This window comes from Lissotriton helveticus, chromosome 2_1 (genome assembly GCF_964261635.1).
Source record: "Lissotriton helveticus chromosome 2_1, aLisHel1.1, whole genome shotgun sequence".
Classification (NCBI taxonomy): Eukaryota; Metazoa; Chordata; class Amphibia; order Caudata; family Salamandridae; genus Lissotriton; species Lissotriton helveticus.
Window position 1 is genome coordinate 992735855 of NC_136059.1, and position 20790 is coordinate 992756644.

The 20790-nt window shown below is 47.4% G+C and overlaps 1 protein-coding gene and 1 long non-coding RNA gene across 5 annotated transcripts in view; one reads left to right on the forward strand and one right to left on the reverse strand.

Annotated features, from left to right (window-relative positions):
• TRPM3 (transient receptor potential cation channel subfamily M member 3) overlaps positions 1–20790 on the reverse strand; it is a 940843-nt gene that overhangs the window by 189398 nt on the left and 730655 nt on the right. For all 4 annotated transcript variants that reach the window (XM_078675756.1, XM_078675753.1, XM_078675754.1 and 1 more), the window contains one exon: positions 8942–9170. In XM_078675756.1, the coding sequence (XP_078531882.1) occupies positions 8942–9170 (229 nt within the window). The remainder of the gene's footprint in view (positions 1–8941; positions 9171–20790) is intronic.
• LOC144818387 (uncharacterized) overlaps positions 6909–20790 on the forward strand; it is a 206155-nt gene continuing 192273 nt past the window's right edge. Inside the window, exon 1 of the long non-coding RNA XR_013607095.1 lies at positions 6909–6957. This is a non-coding gene — a long non-coding RNA (uncharacterized LOC144818387). The remainder of the gene's footprint in view (positions 6958–20790) is intronic.

A 20790-nucleotide genomic window follows, 5' to 3' on the forward strand; every position in this document is an offset into this window, starting at 1 on the left:
TGTGTCCGCTTCTAACCCCATATGTGCCCCAGCGGAGTCTGCGCTCACTAGGTCAGCACCTGGTGACTGTACCGCGTACCAAACTGTGCCGCATGGGTGGGCGTTCATTCAGGGTCTTAGGAGCCAAGCTTTGGAACTCTTTGCCGTTGGACATCCGTAGCATGGAAAACCTGGTTTCCTTTCGGAAAGTGGTCAAAACCCTGCTGTTTCCTCCCCCTTAAGGTTGCTCTCCCGACATGACCAGCCTCTTCGGTACTGCACTTGATCTACTAGCGCCGGGACGCCCCTTTGCTGGGGCAGCTGTCGCGCTTTCACAAACTATTAACATAACATACATATCAGAGCCCTACTGCTAACAATAATCTTAGAGTGAGTTTTGGAATTGCTACTTTCATCTATTCTATTGTCTTTCATCGACCAACCATTTTCAGCCACTTAAGTGCTTGCATTGAACTTCAGGCTGGACTCCTTTACAATTATAGCCCATTCAGCCTGCTCCTGCTGGTTCCCTCTAATGTGTTAATGCTGCATATGTTAGCACATTAAACCCAGACCTATTGGATTTGCCAGTACGTGATTTGATAGTTTGTTGTGGTCAGTACGGTGATCTTGTATGCTACAGAATACTAAGGGCCTCATTAGGATGGCGGGCGGACTTTGCCCGCCCGCCATCCTTGCGGTAGTAGGGACCGCCCGCCATAAGGGCGGGGGTCCCGTCGGCAGCATTAGGATGCGCCCGCCACAGTGGTGGGCACATCCCACATTCCTACCATTGTGGCGGGCAGTGTACTTAGCACCGTCCGCCACAATGGCAGGAAAGCATGCTGTGCACTTCCATGCACAGCGCGGTGCCTGCCATGCTGTGTATGGAACTGCTGGGGGGTACCATAGGTACCCCCCATGTGCACCCCCCAGCCCCCCAGAGTCCCTGGGGGCCAGCAACGGGCCCCCGCAGGGAATCTCCACATGCCTTTTCCTGGCGGCATTGCCGCCACGGAAAGGCATCGACAATTGCCCATCTTAATATGGCTGGCGGTGTCTGATAGACATCGCCACCATATTATTCCTTTTCCGCCCCAGCCGCAAGGCGACCGGGGCGGAAAAGCGGCGGACGGTCTTTCCATCCGCCGAAGTCCCCCCGCCATACTAATATGGCGGGGGGGGGACAAATGCGGATGTCGGGCGGATTGCCCCCGCCAGGCTGGCGGTGGCTACCGTCAGCCTGGCGGGGGCAATCCGCCCGACATCATAATGGGCCCCTAAGAATCTTACCTCTGCCTAGAGCAGTCGGAATAAGGTTCAAGAGGTCAAAATAGGGTGTCATGACAAGTTTACTGATTTCAGGCAAAATGTACACTGTACCTAGAATTATCGAGTATTCGCTTGATAGAGCATGGCTTGCCTGCAAACGCTACACAGAGCTGCAGCCTGACTAGCCACCAATAGTTCTAGCCACCAGCTAATTTCTCAAGTTCTGGCTTTACACTGGCTACGTGACTGACAGAGAATAATGTAGAATCCTGTTTCCGTCATCCCCAACAGGAAAGGAGGCTCGTACTATGAAGTGGTGATGTGGTGGGTACACAAAACAAGACAATAAAAAAATAAACCTTTGTGTCCTTCTCAGTAACCTGGTGCACACTGCACAGTCTCCCAGCTCCCAATCCCAGTGCTGCTCACATGCTGGGAATGCTTTTCCCAGCATGTGAACAGCACTGGGGTTGATCTGAGTGCCTCGGTCGGTGCTCAGACATAGAATGGAAGCCTGTGTTAGTTTCTCTACCTAGCTGAACAACACAACACAACTATGTGGAGAAAGGCTAAGTGCGCATGAGCTTGCAGGACGAAAAATTTAATGTTGGTGATGTCATGTGGCCAGAACTCTATTGCAGCCCATCCTGTCATCATCAGTTTCGCATTCTGAAGCACACTTACACAGCTCCCATACACCTAATGTACCTAATGTACACTTTATGCACCAGCTCACACTGTTATTTAACTACGGTGGAATTAGAACTACGCAACATGTGGTAGAAAATCCCCTCAATTTAACTATTGAACTTGACTGTTTGGAAAAGTTCCAAAGTCCATACTAGTGCTGTTATAAATGACTAGAATTCCTTATAACAGCTTCGAAATGCTTCCTACATTAACTTAGTGATATCTTCTCTGGATTACGACAGTTGTCTCTATTGTGGTTTCCCAAACTGTTCACTGTGCTGGCTTTCAAAGATCTAAAATGGACAACAGGGTAGTATTTCTGTTCAAGCAAGATTCTACATCACTGATGAACCCATAGCAGTCTATGTTTCAAAGCATTCTGCGTGACACATCGGAAAGTGCATGGAAGAGGACCAGAAATACTGCACTGGGGGCTGATCACACATCTTGCTAGCCACCTTCCATGATCAGACACTCTACAAGCAATATGTCACTCTCAACATATTACTCATATTACCCAATTTCTGCACTTCCTACTCCAATACTGCCGACCACAGCCAACATTGCCATGCACCATCCCTGCATGAATCACAACTACCACTGGCAATGTGGCAATGTCAATGCTTCATTATCAAACCTCACCACCCTAGGCCTTATCGCTCACTCCAACTAACCCATGCCTGCGAGTGTATTTGCCAAAGGTGGGCCGATCCCTCATGTAAGAAACATGCAACCACCCTAGCACTAAATACCAAGCCCCATTGAAGAAGCATCACCCTGCACAAGGAACAATTATGTACATAGATGAATACAACCAATCCAAACACATAGCTGCCCAGTAAATTGTATGCTAAGCAGGGCCAGACTGGGAATGCAAACCAGCCCTGGCAATGCTTCCGGACCGGCCTCGGGGGCTGGTAATGCTAGCGAGAAGCAGCACTGCCTCCGTTTTAGCACTGCTGTCGGTTTTGTTATAGGGGACTGATATTGCAGTACTGCTACAAAACCGGCCCCCAGTAACAAAACTGGCCCCAACAGCTAGAAAACCCGCCCCTGAAGTTCCAGCCCACCGGGAAAATGCCTGGTGCCCGCTACGAGGCGATGCGAGGTATAAGGGACGTAGAGTCTCTGTCCAAACATATAATGCACACACACATATAAACACACACACAAAAGTCTCATGCGCACACACACACACACACAAGCTCTACCCTGTTCTGTTCTGTTCAAATTCTAGTCTTTTGGCGATTTTAACACAGAAAGTAGGATTATGAAGGGATGCAAGATGCAGTCTCCTGCACTCACCCACACAGTCTATCATCTGGATCACCCTATATAGTTTATGACCTTTTGTAATGTAAGTATCTGTATGCCAGAAAAGGTATAATTCCCTCTGAGGTAGCTTCATTGTTATCAATGCTATATTGGAAGCACCGCACGATGCAAGATGTTATAATACTCTCAGGGAGGTAAATGCAGCTATTCCAGACAAATCTTATTGGTAGTCATTATAGCAGAGCTACAGCAGAAGAAAAACGTTGTGTGTGCTAAACCCCCAATACCATACAAGCTATGGTACATCTAATAGGCCATAATCGTTAGAATAATTACTTAAGAAGTCCCTGGGAAACACTAATTGAATAGCTAATTGGAGATGCAAATATTTCAAGCACCGCTTTCTATGAGGAGGATGAAAAAGACGAACATTTATAGAGATACATATGGAAAAAATTGACCTTCGATACAGAGGACACTTGGGATTCTATAGTTAGTGTAGTATTCTTAAACTCACCAACATTTTTGAGTGGATTTTCTGATGAAGGAGATGTGCCCAAGGCCCGTACCCAGATGATGGACCTGGCCCTCTCTGCAGGGCCACCCCAAACTTTTTGCTTTCACTCCTTTCATCGGTTGAACACGTTTTTGTTGGTTTTTAGATCTGCTAACCAGTGCTAAACTGCTAGTGCTCTCTCTGTAAAACATGACATAAATGACCTACACCTGATTGGCACATTTCATTTACTTGTATACCCTAATATATGGTACTACATGCACCCAGAACCTGTGAATTACATGCTACTAGTGGACCTGCAGCATTCATTTCACCACTCACTTTAAAACATGTCTTAGGTCCAACCACTGCAACCTGGACTGCAGTTTTAAACTTCCATTTCTATCTGGCGTTTTACCATTCGTTCCTTTTAAATACTGATAAGTCACCCCTAAGGTAGGACTTAAAGGCTCCCAGGGCAGTCTGCATGGCATTTAAAAAGTAAGACTTGTGGGTTTACTTCTCAAATATCCTAGCAATGAAAAACTTCTAAAGTCATTTTTCATTGTCGCACGACCCATCACTCCCACTGACTAACATTTAATACATTTTATAAGTGCTAACTTTGAATTGGCAGCAGATAGAGATATACTTTTTACCCTCAAATGAACTGTAATTTCAAATCCTCTTTAATGGTAAAGTCAGATTTTAAGTTACCATTCTGAAAATGCCACTTTTAGAAACTTGGCAGTTTCTTGTTCTAACCATTACGCCTTTGCCAGTATCCTGGGTCAGATGGCTGCGAATGAATCTGTTGTTGGGCTTTGTGTATCCCTCATAGACAGTGACACAAAGGGGACTAGATGTGGGCTTGATGGGCCATCATGCCAGGATGGCTGAGGGTGGAGCTGTTTCCTGCCCTACTTACACTTCAAAGGACTTGCCTCCTGCATACACAAAAGACCCTGACAGCAGCATATTGTAACTCAGACAGCTAGAGCACTACCACAGGAAGAGAAGAACTTTCCAGAATCAGATGAGGGGGTAGGACTGTGTCCCCCCCCCCCACACACACGCAAAGGCTGGCATCAATTAAAAATATTGGACCTGGAGAGCCACTCATCAGAACACCCCAGGACCCGTGGACATTACAGAAGAAGGACTGCCCTGCTGATTGAAGACGACCTTGCTGTTGTTAAAAGAAGACTGGACCTGCTTATCTTCATCCCAGGCTAGCCTGAGTGACTCCAAGGGTCAGTTGGCTGAAATCCTGTCTGAGCTACATAGACACAACAAGTTCCAGTGACCTCCCTGCAACTGCCCAGCCAACCTGCTGCACTAGACCTACAAATGGACCTTTCTGATCCCTGCTGGCCTCCGCTTGAGTGAGTTTTTGATCCCCAAGAGATGCCTCCCCAGGTTCTTAACTCTTGGCTGACAACAGCTTGAGCTCCTCTGAAGAAGAAAGGTTGAATCCTGAAGCTTTGGGCTCCTCATGACTGTGAATGGGTTCATTTGTGCCAAGACTCTGCCATCAATGATGACTGCCACCATGAACCTCTAGTTAACCCAACACTTCACACCACAGCGAACGCAAGTAATGACCGGAAGCGCAAGATCTGCACTTCATGCTACAGTGACGACCACCGATGACTGGCAGCACAAGAACAGCACTCCGAGCTACAGAAACGACAGCTCTCAGCGACCCTCAATGAGAAGTTATAGCAATGAATGCCCAGCTCTTTGCGCTACAGTGATGACAGCTGGTGCCTCGCCGGCCTACCCTTTCTTTGTGGCCGCCTCCACCGCTAACCTAATCTTAGCAACGGGCTTTGAGAAGATATCTTTTTCAGTTGGCCCCTATGTCTGACTTGTGCTCCATCGTGCTGGCCTGAACTTGTAACACCCCCCGGTCTAGCATGACCTGACGACCGGGAGCAGGACTTTTTGCTTCTAGGTGTTATTTTTACCTAAAACTTTGAAATTGCAAATCTCCAGTTCTACTGATTGAAGTTTTCTTGTTCTGGAATCATTTGATTTATTAAAATGTACTTTTTTTTTATAAATAGGTTAGGAATTTGTGTGCGTTGTGTTTCCACTTTATTACTGTTTGTGTGCTGCATTAAAGCGTTACACATTGCTTCTAACTTAAGCTTGACTGCTTTGTGCCCAGCTACCAGAGAGTTAAGCTCAGTATAATTTAGCAACTTTTGTGGCTCACCTTGACATGGTTTGTGGTTGTTGCCTGAGTGGGGCTTCCACCCCTTTCAACCAATAACCCAATTTCTTACACCAGATTTCAAACAGCCAGATCGAAGATGGGTGTACAGTTGTCATCAGTCACACTTGCATTAGTTTTCAGCCTATTTTTTGTCAAGCAGCTGCTTACCTGCAATAGGCAATTTGCAAGGCTTGAGAAGGAGTCTGGACTGGAGTCCACCAAATGTGGGGTGATGTTGGTGGCGAATATAATGCTGAAAGACTGAATGTGTGAATGAGTGTCTTCAGTCGCAGCATGCAGGTTCAGAATGGGGTGCCTGAGTCTTTGAAATGAAATGAAAATAATATTTATAAAGCGCAACAATTGCCCTGAGGCGTCCAGGCGCTGCTGGACACACTGCTAGATCACCTTCCACTGACCCCCCAGCAATTCACTTAATTGCCAAGCAGAATGAGTGCCTGGTTCAGAGTTGGGTGGTTTTGTGGGGAAAGTGCTAAGTTCATAAGAGAATGCACCAGTGAGATGGGCTCCACTATATTGTGTATGGCGGATGATAATTCACAGGGTGATTCTTCTCTGCCTGAGCTGCACTCTCCTTGTGGCCATACTAATTCTAGGAGAGTCTTCTTACAACTAGAGGTATGGGGGTTTTAACCCCTTTCTCTGCGGGGCAGATTCCCCTGCTGTGCTGAGGGGCGACGGGGCACGCACAGGGCCCCATGCTCATGATGAGCTGAGCTCGTCATGAGCCACGGTTCTCGTGTGCTCATGAGGAGCTGAGCTAGTCATGACCACACCCGTTCCTTAGAACGCCCAGCACAGCAGGGGAATTAGCCCCGCGTGTGAGCGTTCTAAGGGTCATGACGAGCTCAGCTTGTCATGAGCGTGGGAGGGGTTAAGGTATGTTTGCATGTATTCAACAGCATTATAAATCTACTCCTACTCTTCTTACAGTATGTTCTTGCATTCTCTTCTAAGGGATTCGTAGCTGTGAACCCACAAGAAGAAACATCTGATCAATCCAGTAAGTAAGGATCACAAATTGTTTATCCTTGACAATATTAACAGAGATTCAATTGGGAAGATGAGTATGACACTTGTTATCTTTGCTAGATCTGATCACAGATCAATTCGCATAGGAAGTACCATGCTTTCTACAATCCACCAGCCAGGAATATTTGCACAAAATATATTTGATTATAGTGGGCAAGGACTGCATTAGTGCTTTTGTTCGGTGTATCTCTACGTGTTCTACGATTTATTTTCCTTAGCCCCTCTTTCAAGGTTAAACTCAGGATGTTAGAGCTGACCCTGCCAATAGGAGGTTTCAGGAATGTTGCTTGTGGAAGGTAGAATGCCTGATCTTGCAGAAGGTTTGCTCTTGCAGTGCTTCACTTTTATCATTAATACTAATGCTTCCTCCTATTGGTGGGACCAATCCAGTGCACCCAACAGTTTGGAGTTGATCCATTGAAAGACCACAAAGAAGTGTCGCAAACAGTCCAGGTCGAGTTAAAAAATAGGCGACAATTAAGCATGGTTATTTTCCATTTAACAGGTGTCGGCAGCTCACAGTGGCAGCCACTACGGCAGAAGGTAGAATTTCTCAAATCACACATATTCTACCTGAAGTGCTTTCTCTCAGGGAAAATGCAATATGAACCATCAACGTCAATGTCAGTAGGCAAAACTATTAATTGTGGGACTTGACTGTAGGCTTTGTGTTTGCTTGAAGGCAGCTTGACTACGGTGTTTAAATGAAAGTATAGGCAGGTACCAGAAAACTTCATGGACCGTTACTGGATCTCATGTAGGAGATATTGCTAAATTTGGAGGTGGTAACCAACTTTACCCACTAAAGAAGCAGAGTGTAGACACTATGGGGCATATTTGCAAGCCCCTATCGTCACCATAACACTTCTTTTCTCGACGTTGTGGTGGTGATAGGGGCTTCGCCCTATTAACAAAGCGGTGTTAAGCCACTTTAAGTGGCTTAACGCCTTCTTGTTAATAAGGCACCCTTTCATGCTATCCTTAGCCTGAAAGGGGCAAGCAACTGGTGTTGTGGTGGGCATTCCACCGCAACACCCATTTTTTTATGACTCTGCGCCATAGAGGCAGCATCATAATTAATGGGTGTTGCGGTTGGGTGGCGTAAATATGGGGCAGCACCAAAATTAAGACCAGGGAAAACCTGGTCTTACCCATGCGCAGAGATGAGAATTGTTTAATTTCTCCTCGTTTTTGCTGTTTTCATGCATGCTACGTTGTGCAACACACATAGAAACAGCAAAACGCTATTGATTCCTGCCCATAAACCAGCATTAAAAAAAATGACGTTTTGCAAATTCTATGTGCGCTGCATTAAGCAGTACACATAGAAGTTTCAAAATGCCATTTCAGATTGTTTATGTGCGTGAAGGGGGACCTTCCTGCACATAAACAATGATTTCCCTCAACACAGGCACCCTTGCACTGGTATGGTGCAAGGGTGCCTGCGTTGGCGCTAAGCAGCTAAATTAGCACCAGCGCAGGGGGAATCACAAGGCTGCATAGTATTCTTGTAAATACGGTGCAGCCCTGCATTTCTGAAGTGGCGGAGCACGGTGTTAAGCCAAGGAGGCTACCACCACACTCCACCACTTCCTTGTAAATATGACCCTATATATGTGCTTGCTTTGATTACTCCTATAGAACTCAGGTTATCATTATTAATTCCAGATATCCAGATGAGAGTAAGAGTTTGATCCCCCTACCCCATCGAAATAGACAAATGATAGGCTTGCTACATCTATAGCATAGGTAGAAAAGTCCAAAGTGTGATTAGTGAAGTTAGATTGATAGATAAATGACAGGAATTTATTAGTAAAGTAGGAAAGAGCAGGAAGGAAGTGCAGGTGACAGTGAGAACTAAGCTGGTTGAAGAAAAATTAGAAAATACTTATCATTGAGGTAAATAAAGCTAAACACATATTTGAATATTCTGCAATGTAGAAGCATTTACTAACCTTAAGCCCAGAGTTTTTGCGCATCCTTAGCCGACCCATCCACATGTCGGTGAGAAGCATCTGGCTGCACGTGTGCGCGATGAAGTCCCGGTGCTTGGCTGCAACAGCCAGCTGTAGGCACGTGGCATTACTCCAGTTCTTCAACTCGTAGGTCAGGAGTTTCATGGCCAGCTGCTCATCCTGTTTGTAGGATTGGTCCAGCAACTCCACCGCCAATTGGCCGAATTCCCTGCAGCAGAGGGCCAATGGGGGTCTCATTAGTCTCAGTGCACTGCTGCACAAAATGCATATTAATTAAATTTTTATAATTTCGTTTTATGCTCAGCCATTTATTAATGAAAAGAAACGCCATGTGCCAGAAGCTGCACGTTACTAATGCAGCACACACAGAAGTCGAAAAACAGCATTTTAGATTGTTTTTGTGCAGGAAGGGAACCCTTACTGAACCAAAAAAATCTACCCATGAAGCAGGCCTTCTTCCACCATGGTGCAAGGGTGCCTGCGCCGGGGCATGGCAGCAGTTTGTGGGCCAGTGCAGGTGGAAGCACAGATATTATTGTTGTAAATATGTCGCATCCCTGTGCTTTGAAAGTGACTCAGTGCAGCGCAGCCAAATGGCTTGCAGCACGCACTGAGCCACTTTCTTGTAATTCTGCCCCCTCATGTGTAACCAATCACTAACTAGATTTAGAGGATGCTGCTTTGGACAAGGCAGCCCTGAAAGCACCAGTGTGCTGCAAGAAAGAAGTGGAAGAGTTTATTCCATTTGTCAAAAGCAATGGCATCATCAGAGCTAAAGCATCAGTACACAATGCACAAGCTAACTGCAGGTAGAAATAAGCATTGGCAAAGCCAATAGGTCTTGTGGTTTTTCCTATTTTTTTACAACATACACATAATGTCTCTCATACATGCCCCCATCACCCTTTCTCTTACAGGCACCATCACAAAATTGTCAAATACTCAGTCACACAAGAACTTCATGGTAGTGATAGTTTTGGTAGCAGTCTTTATGGTGGTAGTAGTGGTGGTGATAGTGGTAGTTTTGGTGGTGATTGTTGTTATCATGGTGGTTAGTGCTGCCGGGGAATGGTGGGGATAGTGCTGGTTTTAGTGGCTGTGCGGGTGATGTTGGCAACCATGAAGATGATTGTTATAGTGATGAGGACTGCAGTATAGAGAGTTGTGGTAAAGTAGTAGTGATGGTGTTGACAATGATGGAGGAGAGGGTAGTGGCAGCAGTTTCAGTAGTGATGATGACGGTCATAGTGGTAACAGTGGTGGTGCTGATGGTAATTTCATATCAATAACTAGCACCTGATATACAAGCATCTTAAAAGCAGTTTAGATCCTGGTTTTTATTCTCTTAATAGTCACGAATCTTAAATGAAGTCATTCAGAATATGAGAATCATCTACCAATGGAAAATTACAGCTAATTAGTACATTTTTGTACTCTGAAAATTATATATGCTTTTGCCGCTCTTGCAAAGCGGGCTACCATTTTTAACAGGCCATTTCAACCATCTTCCACCCTAGCCCACTAAAGTAACCTGTCTGCTGTCATAATTGCATTTTCCTCATAAGCCAATACTGGATGTATGACGGAACCACACATGCCATTACCACGCATGCCTTTACAACATGTCAATTACCGCGTATATGTCTTTACCACACATGTCTTTACAATAAAACTGTATGTATTTCGAAGGTAATTACACACACACACACACACACACATGCACCTGTGTGTATATATCTATCTATCTATATATATATATATATATATATATATATATATATATATATATATATATATTTTACTATCAGCAAACATAACGAACTTTTCCATCATTTACTCTTATGCTATGGTGCATTCTGGGACATTGATGTTTTATCTGTCAGGTGACCACGGAAACGCCAATAAATCACAGGCACTAACATTATGTTTGTCATTTCCTGCCCGTGACCAAGGCTACCCGGCCGAAACTAGTTGGGATTACAGGACTTTTGTGCCTTTCGTTTCATTAAATGCTTTCTGAAATTTGAAAAGGGCCTCTGCTTTGGTGCTTCACTGTGTGGAATTCGCCGGGGGTCTCCGTGCCCGGTTTCAGAGGCCGCCCTGAAGGGTCGAGGGCTCCCCAAACGGAGATGTTTTGGAATATATATTGTCTTGTTTCGGTCCCTGCTCGCTTCACATCGGGACTAGGAGGCTGGAACGTAAGGGGACCGGAGGGAGCATGCTGATTACTTCGCTGGACATTGACCTTTGCTACTCGCTACCCTGCCGCATTAACGTTTGTCCACTGGGACACACCACCAGCAGCACTTACCTGGCTGTTGCATTATGGACCCTGCAGTTCCATCGAGCAGCAGGCATCGTGACTTCACTCCATTGGTGGGTGTGGCTACAAATGGGATTGCGGCAGGGGATACTTTTTCGAGCAGCAGAGCCGCCAGAACTCTGTCCATGGCATCTGAGGAAGGCCTATATCAGGCCGAAATGCATTATGCCCAACAACAGCAATAATTAAATGGTGTCTCCGGTTTCCCGCTGTGGCCTCTGCTTCTACTTATTTTGTGAGAAGATGGTTGTTAATATTGCGCGCATTGCCAGATAATGCGCTCCAGAGGCCCCGTTCCACCAAGAGGCTCGGGCTCATCTGGACCCTGCGTTTGCAGTTCACCAATCAAGCAAGGTATTGCTATAGTTCCTGAGCCCGCCTCTGAACACCGGTGTTTCTCTGGGCGGCAGCAGTTGCTGAACCGTGACTTCACGGGGGACTCGCAAGCACTGTCTTGTTTCGGTCCCTGCTCGCTTCACATCGGGACTAGGAGGCTGGAACGTAAGGGGACCGGAGGGAGCATGCTGATTACTTCGCTGGACATTGACCTTTGCTACTCGCTACCCTGCCGCATTAACGTTTGTCCACTGGGACACACCACCAGCAGCACTTACCTGGCTGTTGCATTATGGACCCTGCAGTTCCATCGAGCAGCAGGCATCGTGACTTCACTCCATTGGTGGGCGTGGCGCCTATCTACAAATGGGATTGCGGCAGGGGATACTTTTTCGAGCAGCAGAGCCGCCAGAACACTGTCCATGGCATCTGAGGAAGGCCTATTTCAGGCCGAAATGCATTATGCCCAACAACAGCAATAATTAAATGGTGTCTCCGGTTTCCCGCTGTGGCCTCTGCTTCTACTTATTTTGTGAGAAGATGGTTGTTAATATTGCGCGCATTGCCAGATAATGCGCTCCAGAGGCCCCGTTCCACCAAGAGGCTCGGGCTCATCTGGACCCTGCGTTTGCAGTTCACCAATCAAGCAAGGTATTGCTATAGTTCCTGAGCCCGCCTCTGAACACCGGTGTTTCTCTGGGCGGCAGCAGTTGCTGAACCGTGACTTCACGGGGGACTCGCAAGCACTGTCTTGTTTCGGTCCCTGCTCGCTTCACATCGGGACTAGGAGGCTGGAACGTAAGGGGACCGGAGGGAGCATGCTGATTACTTCGCTGGACATTGACCTTTGCTACTCGCTACCCTGCCGCATTAACGTTTGTCCACTGGGACACACCACCAGCAGCACTTACCTGGCTGTTGCATTATGGACCCTGCAGTTCCATCGAGCAGCAGGCATCGTGACTTCACTCCATTGGTGGGCGTGGCGCCTATCTACAAATGGGATTGCGGCAGGGGATACTTTTTCGAGCAGCAGAGCCGCCAGAACACTGTCCATGGCATCTGAGGAAGGCCTATATCAGGCCGAAATGCATTATGCCCAACAACAGCAATAATTAAATGGTGTCTCCGGTTTCCCGCTGTGGCCTCTGCTTCTACTTATTTTGTGAGAAGATGGTTGTTAATATTGCGCGCATTGCCAGATAATGCGCTCCAGAGGCCCCGTTCCACCAAGAGGCTCGGGCTCATCTGGACCCTGCGTTTGCAGTTCACCAATCAAGCAAGGTATTGCTATAGTTCCTGAGCCCGCCTCTGAACACCGGTGTTTCTCTGGGCGGCAGCAGTTGCTGAACCGTGACTTCACGGGGGACTCGCAAGCACTGTCTTGTTTCGGTCCCTGCTCGCTTCACATCGGGACTAGGAGGCTGGAACGTAAGGGGACCGGAGGGAGCATGCTGATTACTTCGCTGGACATTGACCTTTGCTACTCGCTACCCTGCCGCATTAACGTTTGTCCACTGGGACACACCACCAGCAGCACTTACCTGGCTGTTGCATTATGGACCCTGCAGTTCCATCGAGCAGCAGGCATCGTGACTTCACTCCATTGGTGGGCGTGGCGCCTATCTACAAATGGGATTGCGGCAGGGGATACTTTTTCGAGCAGCAGAGCCGCCAGAACACTGTCCATGGCATCTGAGGAAGGCCTATATCAGGCCGAAATGCATTATGCCCAACAACAGCAATAATTAAATGGTGTCTCCGGTTTCCCGCTGTGGCCTCTGCTTCTACTTATTTTGTGAGAAGATGGTTGTTAATATTGCGCGCATTGCCAGATAATGCGCTCCAGAGGCCCCGTTCCACCAAGAGGCTCGGGCTCATCTGGACCCTGCGTTTGCAGTTCACCAATCAAGCAAGGTATTGCTATAGTTCCTGAGCCCGCCTCTGAACACCGGTGTTTCTCTGGGCGGCAGCAGTTGCTGAACCGTGACTTCACGGGGGACTCGCAAGCACTGTCTTGTTTCGGTCCCTGCTCGCTTCACATCGGGACTAGGAGGCTGGAACGTAAGGGGACCGGAGGGAGCATGCTGATTACTTCGCTGGACATTGACCTTTGCTACTCGCTACCCTGCCGCATTAACGTTTGTCCACTGGGACACACCACCAGCAGCACTTACCTGGCTGTTGCATTATGGACCCTGCAGTTCCATCGAGCAGCAGGCATCGTGACTTCACTCCATTGGTGGGCGTGGCGCCTATCTACAAATGGGATTGCGGCAGGGGATACTTTTTCGAGCAGCAGAGCCGCCAGAACACTGTCCATGGCATCTGAGGAAGGCCTATATCAGGCCGAAATGCATTATGCCCAACAACAGCAATAATTAAATGGTGTCTCCGGTTTCCCGCTGTGGCCTCTGCTTCTACTTATTTTGTGAGAAGATGGTTGTTAATATTGCGCGCATTGCCAGATAATGCGCTCCAGAGGCCCCGTTCCACCAAGAGGCTCGGGCTCATCTGGACCCTGCGTTTGCAGTTCACCAATCAAGCAAGGTATTGCTATAGTTCCTGAGCCCGCCTCTGAACACCGGTGTTTCTCTGGGCGGCAGCAGTTGCTGAACCGTGACTTCACGGGGGACTCGCAAGCACTGTCTTGTTTCGGTCCCTGCTCGCTTCACATCGGGACTAGGAGGCTGGAACGTAAGGGGACCGGAGGGAGCATGCTGATTACTTCGCTGGACATTGACCTTTGCTACTCGCTACCCTGCCGCATTAACGTTTGTCCACTGGGACACACCACCAGCAGCACTTACCTGGCTGTTGCATTATGGACCCTGCAGTTCCATCGAGCAGCAGGCATCGTGACTTCACTCCATTGGTGGGCGTGGCGCCTATCTACAAATGGGATTGCGGCAGGGGATACTTTTTCGAGCAGCAGAGCCGCCAGAACACTGTCCATGGCATCTGAGGAAGGCCTATATCAGGCCGAAATGCATTATGCCCAACAACAGCAATAATTAAATGGTGTCTCCGGTTTCCCGCTGTGGCCTCTGCTTCTACTTATTTTGTGAGAAGATGGTTGTTAATATATATATATATATATATATATATATATATATATATATATATAAACTTACATATATATATATATATATATTAACTTATCGACCCCCACCCTTAAACTCACCCACCCTAAACCCTAAAAATACTGTTGCCACCCAAATACCCTCCCCCACCCTAAACCTCTAAAAATACCCTTGCAATCCAAATACCATCACCCACCCTAAATCTACCCTTGCCACACAAATACTCTCACCCACCCTAAATCTACCCTTGCAACACAAATACTCTCATCCACCCTAAACCCTAAAAATACCCTAGCCTCCCAATGCCCTCACCAACTCCTAAACCGTGAAAACACCCTGGCCTATTGATATATGTATAGATATATATATGTATGTATGTGTATATATATGTATAAACACATACATATATATACGTATACACATATAAGTGTGTGTGAGTAAATATATATTATATATATATATATATATATATATATTCACTGGAAAAAAAAGTTATGGTTAGGAAATGGAATTCTAAAAAAAGTAGAAATTCACTGAAAAAAAGCAAAGGTTACAGAGACATTGTAGTTAGGCTCAAGTTTCACTTGTACAAAACCAGAGAAAGTCAGCAGTTATCGTTAGCTGAGCTAACTATAACTCGAGCCCCCGCAATGCACTTCGTATGACCTCACATATTACATCACTCATGGTCAGTGACATCACTGAGGACATCCCTAATGACATATCAAATGACATCACTAATAAAATCATTCAGTGACTGTGTGTTTTTAAAACGTTTATACGTGTTTAATATATATACTAAGGTGTATTGATGAATCATTGGGTGTATGAGTGCCTGTATTGAGGATTCGGTGGGTGTGTGGGACTGATTGTATAAGTGAGTGATTAGGTGTCTCAGTGAATGTATGGGTGAGTGACTAGGTTGCCTGACTGTCTGCATCAGTCAGTCAGTTGGTGTCTAAGTGGCTGTATGGGTTGGTGAGTGGGTACTTGAATGTCTGTATGGATGATTCTTTGGTTGTCTATCTGTATGGGTGTATGAATGTCTGTGTGAATGGTTGAGGGGGTGTGTGACTGCCTGCATGAATTAGTGAGTGGGTAGGTCAGTGGCTGTATGGGTTAGTGAGTGCATCTGTGGGGAGCTGTATGGGTGACTGAGTCTGTGTATGCTTGTGTTGGTGAGTGAATGGATGTGTTTCATGGTATATGGGTGAGTAACTGCATATGTGAAAGGCAGTGTAGGTGAGTGTTGGAATATATGAGTGACTAGATGTGTGAGTAAGTGATTGTGAGAGTGGCTGTATGAGTGAGTGTGTGCTTGTGTCACTGTTTGTAGTAGGTTATTATGTAAGGTTAACACCCATAAACCTAAAACACTTACACTCACTTGGTGATGTCATCAGTGATGTCATTTGAGATGTCAATTGAGATGTCATCATTGTTGTCATGAGTGATGACACTGTCATGAGTGATGTAATATGTGAGGTCACAAGCAGTGCACTGCAGGGGTATAAGTTATAGTTAGCTCAAGTAACTATAACAGCTGAATTTCACTGGTTTTGTATGAGTGAAATCTGAGCCTGACTCTAACATCCCTGTAACCTTTGGTTTTTTAAGGGAATTGCTACAGTTTTTTATGTTATTTCCTAACTCCAACGTCCCTGTAACCTTTGTTTTTTTAAGTGTATGTCTATGTTTTTTTAACTAGTAGTCATCTTTGCAAAGTGGTGGAGAAAGGGGGGCTGGACCTCCGACCAGCCCTCAGGAATCCTGCTGTATGAGACTTTCCAGAGGTAACAGGAGTGCTTCTTGTCCCCCAAGGTCCCTCAGCATCGAAGAGAACTTCATCCCCCAACAAGTAGTGCACAAGGGAGACACATTTGCAGAGTAGTGTAGAAAGGGAGCACGGCCTCTGAAGACCTCTCAGCAATCCTGCTGTGTTGGTTTTACTGGAGGTAACAGGAGGGGTAGTTGGCCCCCAAGGACTCTCAAAAGGCAAGGGGCCTTCCTCTCCAACTAGTAGTGTGCCAGGAAGTGCATTTGCAGAGTGATGGAGAAAGGGAGTGGGGCCTTCGACCAGCTTTCAGGAATCTTGCTGTAAGGGACTTACTGGAAGGGATGTACGATGGTACAACACGTGGTATTACCACGCGTACCGTTACAACACGTTTTTTAGAACGCAAGTCGTTACCACGACTTGCGCTGTAGGGGTGCTGGACTTGGAATAGTTAAATTTACTATTCCAACACCAGCCGACGTACAGTAGGGAAGGTGTTGGAATAGTAAATCTACTATTCCTTGTCCTTGAGCGCCCTCCAGCGCAAGTCGTGGTTACGACTTGCGTTGTAAAAGACGCATCGTAACTGTAGTGCGGGGTAGCATCCGTGTTGTAAAGGATGTTCCCCTACTGGAGGTAACAGGAGGGCTTCTTGGCCCCTAAGGTCCCTCAGCATCTAAGAGGACCAACCAGTAGTGGGCCAAGAGGTTCATTTGCAGAGTGGTGGAGAAGGCAGGCAGGCCTCTAACAACCTCTCATAAATCCCACTGTGTGGGATGTACTGGTGGTAACAGAAGGGGTTTCTGGCCCCCAAGGACCCTTAGCATCCAAGGGGACTTCACTCCCCAACCAGTAGTGCACCGGGAGGCGTGTTTGTAGAGTGGTGGAGAAAGGGGGTGGGTCCTCTGGTGAATTGCAGGTCTGGCATTTACTAAAATATATTTTAATTTATTAAAACCTTAATAAATGTTTTAATTAAATATATTTTTTCTTAAAACGGCCATACTTCCCTGGGCTGTTTTGGGCCCAGTGGACCCCATTCCCCAGGGTCAGGCCTTTCTTGAATGGGGGAGGGGGACCGGGCGACACCTTTCCCCTGGCCGAATTCGACCCTAAGGACCCCATCCCCTGGAGCCCGGCTTTTTTTTAAATTGTATTTTTAAATTAAAGGTAGGGGGCCACGTGGCCCCTCTCCCAGGCCGATTTTGGCACCGGGACCCCATCCCCTGGGCCCCGGCCTCTATTGTGGGTGACCAAGTCAATTGGAGGTAACTGTTCCAAAAAGAAAAAGATGAAAGATAGATATATATAGGTTCTGGATAGGATGTCAAGTTAACCCTCAGGACTGTTTCTTGCTGCCCTCAGACACCCCTAATGATGTCATGGTTCATCATTGGGCAGGTGCTCCTCATTGGGCCAGAGCTGAAATGCCCTACAGGGTCACATTAGCGCAGGTCGGGGGACCTGTAGGGCATTGCAGCAGTGGCCTGACAAGTCGAACCTGCCCGATGATGAAGCATGACTTTCTTAGTGGATGTCATGCTTCATTGCAGAACCCGCTGCAATTTAAAAATTTAATCGGGATCTGCGAAATGTAAAAAAAAAAATGAAGCCTGCGCTTCATTTCCAATCGACCGTAGGGTGGGCCAGGTCCCAGGGGTATTGTGATAAAGTAGGCGGCATGCACTGTCCCCCTACACCCCGGGGCTTCTAGAAAAAAAAAAACGGAGGAGACCCGTATGACCTCCTCCGCTGCCACGGGGACCACCACCTCCCGGGGCTTATTTATTTAACAATGGGGGAGCCTCTTGGCCCCCTAACCCTGGCAACCATCACCTCCCCAAGAATTTAGGTTTAGAGAGTGCGGGGGCCATGCTGACACCCCCGCAGCCCCGGGGGCCACCCCCTCCCCGGGGCTTTAATTTTAAGTAATGCAAGGGGGCCTCGCGGACCCCTCCGCAGCCCCAGGGACCACCAGCTCCCCGGTGCTTTTCTAAAAAGTAATGTGGGGCCACATGGCCCCCTGCAGCCCCACGGACCACCAAATCCACGTGGTGAAAATGAAGAAGGGAGGGGGGCTGGGCAGCCCTCCACATGGAGCCACAGATAGCCCTTGTGACTGCCACCCCCTAGGGCCGGCTCCTGCTATGTTCCAGGGTCCCACCCCCAGGACATAGCTTTTTGCTATGGCTAGGTGTGAGTAGTACAACTCCAGCCAAGCCATTGCAAACGCGGGTCTGCTTTCAGCAAGCGAGAGCATTAAAAATGCTCTCACTTGCTGAAAGCGTAGTAGAATTGTTTTTGGACAGAGGGAGCTGCCTATTCAGCCGCTCCCTCTGTCTAACAGCTATGCCAGCTCCTGCAGGACATGGAGAGCCGGCAGGGACAGCGAGGTCCTTCAGGCTCTCCCACTGGTCCCCAACAAAGTGTACGTGTACCCTGGTTGGGACCACACCACCCAGATTAGAGGCTGGGTCCCAGGGGATAGAGGCTAAAATCTGCCCGGGGAGGGGAGGCCACACCGCCCCCTTCCCGAAAAGATTACAATTTATTTTTTAAAGACCGGCAAGTCGCTGAAGGGCCTTTCGCCTTTCTTTGCCACTCTGCAAATGTGCCTTCTGGGGCACTGCTGGTTAAGGAATAAAGTCCCCTTAGGTCCAGAGGGTCCTTGGGGTCCAACAAACCCTCCTGTTACCTCCAGTAAGTCCAACAGAGTGGTATTGCTGAGAGGTCTTTGTAGGCCACGCCCCTTTCTCCATCACTCTGCAAACATGCCTACTGGCGCACTGCTGGTTGGGTCATGAAGTTCCCTTGGATGCTGAGGGTCCTTGGAGGCCAACAAGCCCTCCTGTTACCTTCAGTAAGAACCGCACAGCCTGATTGCTGAGAGGACTTTGGAGAACATTCCCACTTTCTCCACCACTCTGCAATTGCGCCTCCTGACACACTGCTAGTTGGAGGTTGAAGTTCCCTTGGCTCTAGAGGGTCCTTGGGGGCCAACAAAGCTTCCTATTACCCTCATTAAGTCCCACAGAGCGAGATTGGTGAGAGGATTTCAGAGACAATGCTCCTTTTCTCCACTGCTCTGCAAACACCCCTCCTGGTGCACTGCTGGTTGGGGGATGAAGTCCACTTGGCTCTATAGTGTGCTTGGGAGCCAACAGCCCCCCTGTTACCTCCAGTAAGCCCCACACAGCGGACTTGCTGTGAGGTCTTTGGAGACTATGCCCCTTCCTCCGCAATCCGCAAACATGCCTCCTGGTGCACTACTGTTCGGGGGATGAAGTCTTCTTGGATGTTGAGGGTTCTTGGGGGCCCAGAAGCCCCCCTGCTACGTCCAGTAACTCCGAAACAGCAGGATTCTTGAGAGCTGGTCAGAGGCCCACCCCTTTCTCTACCACACTGCAAAGTGACTACTTGTTAAAACACTTAGAAATTCACAAAAAAAAACAAAGGTTACAGGGATGTTATAGTTAGGCTCAGATTTCACTTGTACAAAACCAGGGAAATTGAGCTAACTATAACTTATGCCCCAGCAATGCACTGCTTATGACCTCACATATTACATCACACATAAGCAGTGTATTTCCGGGGCATAAGATATAGTTAGCTCAGGTAACTATACCTGCTGAGTTTCTATGTTTTTGTACAAGTGAAATCTGAGCCTAGCTATAACAGCCCTGTAACCTTTGGTTTTTTTTATTATAGAAAAGGCAAGTAAAAATCTGGTGGCAAAAATAGCCACCTACGTCCGAGCTTCAAAGAAATCCTTCTCCAAGGTGATTTTAATTTCCATGGGGAAGACCTCGCCAACGTGGAGGTTACAAAATTACTAACAGATTTAGAGACCCTGGGACTCTCCCAAAGAATTAGAGGTCCCACTCACACCGCAGGCCACACACTTGACCTACTATTCTCCATCGCTGACTACGTAGACTGTAGTGAGGCCCCAATTCCCCTCAGGTGGACAGATAATCATTTAATTCCCTTCGAGGTACAGTCAGCATATCCTCGTCCTAACATCAGGAATGGTAGACAAGTAGGTAATACCTACAGGCCTTGGCATAAAGTTACTGCAGAATTCTTTCAGGAATTTTTCTATCTGAATCCGCCTCAGAATAATCAAATGGTCTTGCAGTTGCTGGAGTCTTTTAACTCTGCCCTTACTACGGCATTGGACTCAGCTGTCCTTCTCAAACCTTGCTGGGCCACCTATCACTGACCCTCGCCCCCCTGGTATACACCAGATTTAAAAACTGAAAAAGCAAAATGTAAGAACTTAGAGCGATGCTGGCGAAAGAGCAAATGC